Genomic DNA, 10,217 nt, shown 5'->3' with positions numbered 1-10,217 from the left:
CATTGCGCGGCAATTTAAACACCTAACCTAGCATACTTTCTCATATTTTCAAGAACCGTTATTTTACTTTTGCTTTCATTAGTTATAATTAATATAATTTCTCTACAAACAAACAAATCCCATGATATTTTGTTCAATTGAATAATTGTGAAACTTATATTTTCTACGCAGTCCGCAAGTTCGATACTGGGTATAAACTTCTTTTTAAAACTACATCAGTGAAAAATAGTACACTTGCTAATTTTCCGATCAGTTGTACATCCCCATTAACGGCCTTACCTGTTATCGGAAGGCCTGACAACATGTACACATCTTCCAGGGTTATTGTGCATTCCCTGGTTGGATGATGGAACGTGTGAGTCTCTGGCCTCCATTGTTCTAACAAGGCCAGCACAAATTTTAGATCTATGGCTGATCATGTGATGCTGATGATGTGTCCGAAACCAACCCTTTGTAAATATGGTATTATAAATTCATCATGAGCGACGACAGCGTGACTATGGGTACGGAATCGGGCAACGTCCTGAAAAAATTAACACAAGATTAATATGTAGTTATAATAAAATAGAATGATAAGCATAACTAAAAAACTTACATATGTTTCGATGTTTTCCTTCGTCCCTCGGTGCTTGTTTCCCATTGTTAAGAGAGACATACTTGGTATTTGCATACTGAAAATATTTAAGAAGCAAGATGAAACGAAATTTGGAGACTGGAAATTTGTGTTGCTGATGAGAAAGATGAGGAGAGATTGCAAGTATATATAATGAGAAAGATGAAATGGTAACATGCTGCATGCTGGACATATCACAACATGTAGTAGTGTTAGGTGTTGCTTATGTAGACTAGAGTGGCATGCATGCAGTGTAGGTTTAGGTGACAGGATAGGGTGGCATGCATGCAGTATAGGTCACAGGATTCCATTTAGATGCATGCATGTTACAGACTAGGGTTTAGACGCATGCATGTATACAATCTTCTAGTTCAGACGCATGCGTGATAGCTGTATGGGACTGCATGGGAGAAAAGGACAAATCTGGACATGTGTACATATGCGCCATTTGAAATGGCGCATTCACTTTAGTTTTACACATTTGCGCCATTTGAAATGGCGCCTTCCAGGAAAGGTTATTTGAAAATTAGGGTTCCCGTTTTGTCCTGTAGTGAAGCTATCTTGATGTCCCATACTGTCTGTGTGTGTTTTGGACAGTCAGATATGCATGCTTTCGTCTAGTCCCGTCATTTTTGAATCTTCAGAGCAGGCATTGATCAGTGTGCTTGCATTTATCATAAATTTTTCAAATTAGGCGTGTCTGTAAATAGCAGGCAACAATGTCTCGCATTAGGGTCTCCTTAGTCACCCAATCCTTCTATAAATTAGGGTTTTCTATTGATGAAATACTACACACAAACACAACAATGTCTCGCATTAGGCCAGAAGGATTGCACCGGAAATCAGAGCCCCGACCACCAATGAAGCGTCTCGATTATGAACCAGAGTATCGCAGAAGGGACGGGCATGTCAAATTCTCTCCCGTCAAATCCCCCATACCGGTTATGTTTTGGAATATCAATTCCGTGGACCAACTCAAGAGGAATATCCTGAGGTTTTTAGATGGGGAGTACAAACCTGGCGAAGAGATTAGAAGTATCAAAAGCTTAGAACAAGGGGTGGTGTTGTGATCGGAGAAAGGGAACATTGGTAGGAGAATGTGGAATACGACATTGATTGCACTCGAATGATGCATGGAACAGATGACATTGTTTTAACCGTTGTAATTTCTTAGATGTTATAGTTTACTTAATTTCTGTTACGAACTTTAAATGTATCTTTCAATCAAATGCTCAGTGCATATTGACACTTTCAATGAATGGATGTTTTATCGTTACAACATTATTAATAATGAAGAACACTAAAAATAATAAATAAATTAAAATAAATTATTAAAAATTAATAACATTATTTCCCACCAAAAATAAAATTTTGTACTATATTTTCCCTCCAAAAAAGTTGGTAGAAGGGGTTTGATCTTCTATAAATAGAGGTGTGTGTGAAGGTTAAATTATAAATTCTTTTTTTGTTCTAACTTCCAATAGTTACTAATCATGTCTGTTTGGGCTGTAGTGTTTTTTGAGGAAGGTAATCACATGAGGGTATGTCTCAACCCGCATTGGGATTTTAGTAGAATTGTGAGAGCCATCAACGCTGGGTTTCGACAACTTGATGGTCCTACCCGCAAAGTTAAAAAAATAGATTATCATTGTCCATACATAACCTTGACGGATGCAAGCCCAGAAGGCACCTACATGTATTATTGGGATCGTGTGCAAAATGATGTGGATATGGATCTAATGTTTTGGACATACGGTGGAGAAGTTAATCGAGGCGTTCAAGATCCACTTGTTCTAGCAATTATAGTTGAGTAGTTTAGATGGTGTATGTTGAGTGAGTCCTGATATGATGTAATTGTGTTTGAAGTATGTATATCGGTGTTATGTTTATTGTGTTTCAATCTAATTTTAAATCGTTGTGTTGTTGTAATCTAATTTTAAATCCTTGTGTTGTTGCAAACGTTATTATGATGTAACTAGAAGTTGGATAATTTAATTAAAGTTGTCATGGTTGTTGCAAACGTTATTTAGGTAAACAGACATTGATCAGTGTGCTTTCGTCTAGTCCCATCATGTTTGAATCTTCAGAACATACATTGATCAATGTGCGTTCGTATTGTCCCATCATGTTGGAATCTTCAAAACAGACATTGATCAGTGTGTTTGACTGTAGGCGTGTTGATAAACAATATGCAATAGTAATATCTTATGCTACTTAAGAATGCCAATATCTCTTTATAATCCACCACACACAGCCAAACACTTATCCAAAATATTGGCATCCCCACCCCAATACGTAGTCAATGCCCGTCTAAACAGTGAGGCATACATATGTGAAAGAGCTGCTTTTCTGATGAGAAACACTTACATTTTCATTAAGCAAAAAAGCTAATTTTAAATACTTCCATAAGAGATTAGAGGCAAATATTGCAATGGGTCATATTGCACAAATTTTCTACCAATATCCTTTTATCCGTGACAACAACCCGGTTAAGTTTTACCAGATTGAGGTTCAAAATGACGAAGAACTCCAGAATATGTTAGCTAACCACGAATATTCTGGGTACGAATGCATCCAGTTATATGTTACCATACAGGTCGATACACAACAATCACTTGTTTTTCAATCACAAGTTATTGACCCACCCGTCGACGAGCAAGTAGAGGTGGATGTTATAGACGAAGAAGAAGATGAACAGGAAACTAAAGTTGACGACATAGTCAATGAAGAATCTGAAGACGAGCAGGACATATCGGTGCCTTCAAATCATATGTACAAACCTCCTGCACATATGACTAAATTGAACTTACAAGTCGACGAACCTTCATCTGATATCTTCTTCAACCCGTACATACAAAGTGATGAAGCGTTAAAGATCAGAGATAAGTTTCCTTTTAAGGAGGCATGTCTGAGAACTATTAAAAAATGGCACATGGCACATAATGTTGATTTTGAAGTGGCCCGCTCGAACCTAGAAAGGTATATAATCATTTGTAAAAACCCTGATTGTGCATTCAGACTGTGTGCTTCGTATAGGAAGAGAAGTGATGCTTGGGTCATAGGGTCGATTTCACAACAACACACATGTGTCAACTCCAACATGTCCCAAGATCATACGAAGCTTAGTTATGATCTTATCTGTCAGGAGATCTTGCGTCTTATCAATTGTGACCCATCTCTGAAGGTGAAAATGATTATCTCGCATATCACTACATCATACAACTACACTCCATCCTACAGAAAGGGTTAGATAGCAAAAATAAAGGCTATTGAAATTGTGTACGCCAATTGGGAGGATTCATACAAAATTCTTCCACGTTATCTAACTGCACTTCAAACATATTCTCCTGACACCGTTTCTATTCTAGAGACATTGCCAGCGCATGCCCCGGATGGAACCCGTGTCCAAGGAAATGGAATATTCCATCGCCTTTTTTGGGCTTTCCAACCTTGCATACGAGGGTTTTCATATTATAAACCGATACTGCAAATCGATGGAACTTGGTTATATGGTAAATATAAAGGAACCATGTTGATGGCTGTTGCACAAGATGGAAACAACAATATATTTCCAGTAGCATTCGCAATAGGGCAAGGTGAAACTGCCGCGAGTTGGAGTTTCTTTCTAAGGAATCTCCGAGAATATGTTGCTCCTCAACCTGATCTTTGTTTAATCTCTGATAGACATGCTTCCATTGAAAGTGCTTACAAAAATTCAACAAACGGATGGCTACACCCACCATCAACACATGTATACTGTATTCGCCATATTGCCCAGAATTTCATGCAGGAGATTAAGGATAGGCACCTCCGGAAAACACTAGTCAATGCAGGATATGTATTAACTCAACCTACATTCCAACATTATCGGAGTGAAATTATATTGTCAAATCCGAATGTGGGAAGTTGGATTGATAACCTTTCCAGGGAGAAATGGACCAGGGCTTACGACAACGGCGTGCGATGGGGCCACATGACAACAAATCTAGTAGAATCCATGAATGGTGTTTTTAAGGGCATTCGAAACCTTCCTATCACTGCACTGGTGGAGAAAACCTACTTTAGGATTGCTTCGCTATTCTCAACAAGAGGTAAGAGGTGGAGTGCTGTTAGAGAATCGGGTCAACTGTTCAGTGAGAGTTGCATGAAATTTATGAAGAACAATCAGCGAAGGCCAACAGTCATCATGTAACTGCTTTCGATCGATTCAACCGCACCTTCAGTGTTCGAGAAACAATTGAGCACAATGAAGGATTTCCGAGACAACAATATCAGGTTCTACTAAATGATCATTGGTGCGATTGTGGAAAGTTTGAAGCATTTCGTATGCCTTGCTCACATGTCATAGCAGCATGTGCATTTTCACACCGAGACGCATTATCACTACTATCTCCAATTTACAAGGCTGATACATTGCTCCAGGTATATAGAGTGGCATTTCCAGTGGTAGCAAAGAAGGATTTTTGGCCTAAGTATGATGGGGAGGTAATTTGGCATAACGATACGATGCGACGAAAGAAAAAGGGTCGCCCCAATAGTACTCGTATTTGAACCAAAATGGACGTGCATGACGAAATAGAAAGAAAATGTTGCATTTGTCGTCAACTAGGGCACAATAAAAAGAAATGTCCTAGTCGTGGAATAACCTCATCGCATGCTTAATAAACTTTGTAACATATTTTTAATCAATGAACTTTACTTTATTAAGCGGCAGAATCGACAACACAAATATTAAATAACATAATTAGGGTTAGTGAAAATTTTACAAAATCGGGATATCAGACAATTTTACGAAAATCGAAGACCGAAATCGAAAACTTTGCGCGAAAGGAAATGAAATGGGGTATTTTAAAAAAAAACCTAACACATAAGAGCCATTTGAAATGACTTCTATGTGTAAACAACAACACATTTGCGCCATTTGGAATGGCTTACCTAAACTTCATCCACCAATGCGACAAATGGTATGGCGCATACACCTCATGTTTATATAAATGCGCCATTTGGTTTGGCGCATACTCTAGGGTGTGCTGCCAAACCTAGACACTTTGGTAAATTTTCAGAAAAATTGGTTTTTTTGGTATTTTTTTTAAACCTAGATATTCAAATTTTTTCCCGATATAATTTGTGAATATTTCATAGATATTCATCATTCAATTAAATACTATTATTCAATGTCATATTATTTTTTAATATTATTTTATTTTAAAATAAATTAAGATTTTAAAATTAATTTTTACTAAAGGTACAAGTAACAAGCCAAAACTCATGGGTATCCAATAATTTAACTTCATAGTCTAAGTGATAAACTATTAAAAAAATTTTAAAGTTATTACATATAAATTGATTTATTTTTATGGAGAAAATGTTAAGTAAGTTGTCTCAAAAGTTGATGGTACATTCTGGTCACTTATCAATTGGTACAGTTTTTAGAAAGATTTATTTTGAGTACATTTAATTCTAGATTTGTTTTAGAAAGATTTATTTTGTTCAACAGACTACTTTATTGATTTAAACATATTTTGATTGAAAAAAATTAATTATCTGAACTTATTTGAAAATATTTAATAGATTTATTTTGATTAAAAGATTTAGTTTGTTGAAAATTTAATATGGTTTGAAGTTGTTTGTGCACTAATTAGCTTTTTCGCTAGATCGTCATCTCTATATAAAAATATTGTTTGCGTTGTGGCAGACAAACACTTAAATAGATTATTTACGCATTTGAGAATTTCGCTATTTGTGTTTTGTAGTGTGACTTGCTTGTATAAAACTCTATCCTTTGTTATAGTTTTCTACTTAAGAAAAATAGAGTTTTTGGTTTATATTTGTCAAATTTATCAAACCATAATCTTTGATTCTTACAAATACTAGGGAGAACGTCGCTTACAAATACTACGGAGAATGTTTGAGTGAAAGTGGGGATAGTTTAAATTCAGGGGGGTTTGAGTTGAAATTTATAGGTAGTATTATAATTAGTCACGTCCTAATGATTATTGACTAATTATTATTAGTGAATTTTATTTTCCACTGGGCTACAACCCTCTAGATGTTTGTTACAATTGCATCAAATCGAGTTATCAATTCTTTGTGTCTTTATTTATTTTATGTTTTATTATTAATCAATTAATTCAAATCATCTTGTTTCCTAAATTGTTCCAACATTGTGTGTGGCATCTTGTTACTAATCAAACATAATGTTATTTGGCATCAGAGCTGACACCTTGTTCTAGTTGGGTGTGTTTCTATGTATCCAACATTTTCTGCTTAATTTGAACGATACCGAGGAAAGAGGATATGTTAATTGTCTACTGATCCTTGACAATACTAATTATGACTACTTGAATGCTCGCATGGTTACCTTTCTTTAGTCTATGCATAACGAAACTTGGAAATATGTCATCAATTGAAGGTCCCCTCCTACGTTCATAGTTGATGATGATTATGAATCCATAAAATTGTCAAGGATTTGACACCTCCAAAAATGAAGATGCTTTTGGAAATTCTCGTGCCCTTAATGCTATTTAGAATGAAGTTGACAAAAACATCTTCAAGATCATAAGCACCTTGAAGTAGCTCACGAGGGAATTTCCAAAGTTTGGATGCCAAGACTTTAACTGGTCACCACTAAATTTGAAAATTTTAAGATGCTTAAGGATGAAACTATTTCTGAATTCAATGTTATCCTATATGACATAACTAATAATTCCTTTGCTCTTTGTGAAAATATGTCAGATGAAAAGCTTGTGAGAAAGATTCTAAAATATTTTTTAAAGAGGATTCACATGATGGTAACAACCATTGAGGAAGCAAAAAAATTCTCCACGATGAAAATTGACGAAATGATTAACTCTTTTCTCACCTTTAAGATTGTCATTAATGGCAATCCAGGAAGATTAAATGAGTAGACTTTAAAGCCAATAATGCAGATAATGAAGACAAAGAATCCCAAGATATTAATGAAAATATTAGTGAATATATTTTTATGCTTTGCTAAGAATTTTTGAAAGGTCGTGAGAAGATTTGATAGAGGACCAAGGAACAATGTCTCATACCATGCGAAAGACCATCAACAACAAATTCCAAACAGTGGTAATTTTTCATCCTCGAGCAAATGATTTTGAAAGATAAAACTCTAGCTATTCCAATAGATCCAAAGGAATCCAATGTCGTGAATATGAAGGGTTTGGATATTTCCAAGTTAAATTTCCAAATTTTCTAAGAAAGGAACGAAAAATATAAAATGTTACCTTTTTGGATGATGAGTCTGATGAAGAAAGTAAGTCTGATCAAACAAACAATGTTATGGCTTTTACTACTCGCTTCAAAGCTATTTATAATACTGAGTTAGTTATGCTAATATATTTTATATTAATAATGGGAATGCAAGTAATAAAGATGAGGTTTCAAATGGTGTACTTTCTAAAGGATGTTGAAATTCTGGTATCAAATATGTGATGTCGAATGAGATATCACGATACAATATCTGAGAACTTTAACAGTTATGAAAAAGTATGATAGCAGCAGTTATAATAATCATGCAGAAAGTAAAGAACACAGTGATATGTTTACCCAGTTTAAAACAATCCTTCCTACTCTGGGGGCTACCAAGCCAGAGATGAAATCAATATACGATAGTATCAATTCGAAGCTAAACAGTCTCATTTTACACTTCTCACTTAATCACTACCCTTCCTATGACTTATACCTAAGACTCACATAGGTATGAGGCCCTCCTCAAATCCCCTCAATCACAATCCCCTGTGACAAAATAAAAGAACAAAGAAAATTGGAAGACACTCTTCCAAGACAGCCACTCCTCGATGCTTAAAATCTTACAAGGATGAAATACTCTCCTTCCTTAAAAGCTTCGGAGATCAAACAACATTCAACACCTACAGGTTTGTGAATGTACACATATGGAACACACAGAAAAATAAAGATTCCTAAAACCCTCAAACATATAATATCGGTTCCACCTAAAACTAGGTTACAACCCTTCTATTTATAGATACATCTTTGTTTGGACTAGGCTTCAAATTGCAGCAATGAGGCTTCCAAAAATTTGCTACTTGATCTCTAAGAAAATAGGTCTTCAATCCAATCTTTCCTATATTGTCTCCAATAATAGAAAGCGTGGAAATCGTCTGATTAAATCTATCTTGGAAAAAATATCAACTAATTGATTTTCCCAAATATTCTGAGCTGAAACATGAGATTCTTGTAGCAAATAAAATCGCCTGATTCACTTGCCAGATCAGCTTCTGCAGTCAGGATGTCATGCCAGAATGTCATGACATCTTGTTCGACATGTTGAAGTCTGAATGCTAAGTCCTCTTGCATCTCTTCCAACATGATCTTCCTCAGTATGGTTTAGCAAAATGCATCCCAACCATCAGAGAACCTTCAATCTCCCCCTTTTGCACATTTTGGCTAAAACAACCAAATAAAATATGTCAACAGAAATACAGCTGCGGAAAAAAATAGGTGGGGATAGCAGCTCCCCCTCAAAATCATATCCATCAGAAAGAAACCATAGCAGTTATAGCAGCAGCTAGAAGCCCCCCCTTAAACCATCCATCAGAGCCAGCAGTGAAAAACTCATTCTCCCCCTCAGTACAAGCACCTCCTCTATACTTAACTTCTACTCCCCCTTTTTAGCCACAAAGTAACAAAGGTAGTAAAACTAAGCAAGATACCTGTTCATCATCATTTTTTTTTGGAAAATTAAATAAAATATCCTGGGAATTTCATCCTTACAAAAAATAAAGATAAGAAAAATAAAATGAAGAACTAAATAAAATCACATGACCAGCAGTCATACACCAGCAACCACAGTAGAAGTTCCATTGTCTCCAGCTCTTCTACTCGCGGCTCATGAAATACTTGCTATCCTTCTCTATGAAAGCATAGCCCAAGCTTTCCTCTCAAATTTTAAAATTGATTTGCGTCCAAGGATTTAGTAAATATGTCAGTCAGTTGCCTCTCAGTCGTTACATGCTCTAGAGTAACAACCTTGTCTTCAACCAGCTCTCTTATGAAGTGATGCCCAATATCAATATGCTTGGTCCTGCTATGTTGGATAGGATTTTTTGATATATTAATGGCACTCAAGTTGTCACAGAATAATGTCATAACATCTTGCTTGACATTATATTTAGTTAGCATTTGTTTCATCCAGACCAGCTGGGAACAACTTCTTCCTGCAGCAATATATTCAGCCTCAACCGTAGACAGAGACACATAATTTTGTTTCTTGCTGAACCAGGATATTAAATTGTTTCCTAGAAAGAAACATCCTCCTGAAGTGCTCTTCCTATTGTCAGCACTTCCTGCCCAATCAGCATCACAATATCCAGTTAATGCAGATCTAGATCCATGAGTGTACAACATACCATAGTCACTTGTTCCATTCACTTACTTTAGAATCCTCTTCACCTGATTAATATGGCTAACTTTGAGATCAGCTTGATATCTAGCACATACCCCTACAGCAAAGGCTATGTCAGGTCTACTGGCTGTGAGATATAGTAGACTTCATATCATGCTTCTGTACAGACATTGATCCACACTAACACCTTTCTCGTCCTTAGACAGCTTTAAA

At 35.9% G+C, this 10,217-nt stretch overlaps 1 protein-coding gene across 1 annotated transcript; it reads left to right on the top strand.

Annotated features, from left to right (window-relative positions):
• Positions 1 to 4,142: 4,142 nt before the first annotated feature.
• On the top strand, positions 4,143 to 9,995 carry LOC131613256 (uncharacterized). Its single transcript, XM_058884942.1, has 3 exons — positions 4,143 to 4,704; positions 4,773 to 5,098; positions 9,882 to 9,995. Exons 1-3 carry the CDS (start codon positions 4,143 to 4,145, stop codon positions 9,993 to 9,995), a joined length of 1,002 nt encoding a protein of 333 aa, XP_058740925.1.
• Positions 9,996 to 10,217: the final 222 nt, after the last annotated feature.

This window comes from Vicia villosa, linkage group LG6 (assembly GCF_029867415.1).
Source record: "Vicia villosa cultivar HV-30 ecotype Madison, WI linkage group LG6, Vvil1.0, whole genome shotgun sequence".
NCBI classification, from domain to species: domain Eukaryota; kingdom Viridiplantae; phylum Streptophyta; class Magnoliopsida; order Fabales; family Fabaceae; genus Vicia; species Vicia villosa.
The sequence above is the reverse complement of the archived record's forward strand: the minus strand, read 5'-3'. Positions and strand labels throughout refer to the sequence as shown.

Excerpts from the sequence above, each read along its gene's own strand:
- LOC131613256 (XM_058884942.1), top strand. The coding sequence starts at position 4,143 with ATGTTGATGGCTGTTGCACAAGATGGAAACAACAATATATTTCCAGTA. Across the intron at positions 4,705-4,772 it reads TTCGCTATTCTCAACAAGAG|AACAATCAGCGAAGGCCAAC; the intron begins GTAAGAGGTGGA and ends AAATTTATGAAG. Across the intron at positions 5,099-9,881 it reads GGCCTAAGTATGATGGGGAG|GATATTAAATTGTTTCCTAG; the intron begins GTAATTTGGCAT and ends TTGCTGAACCAG.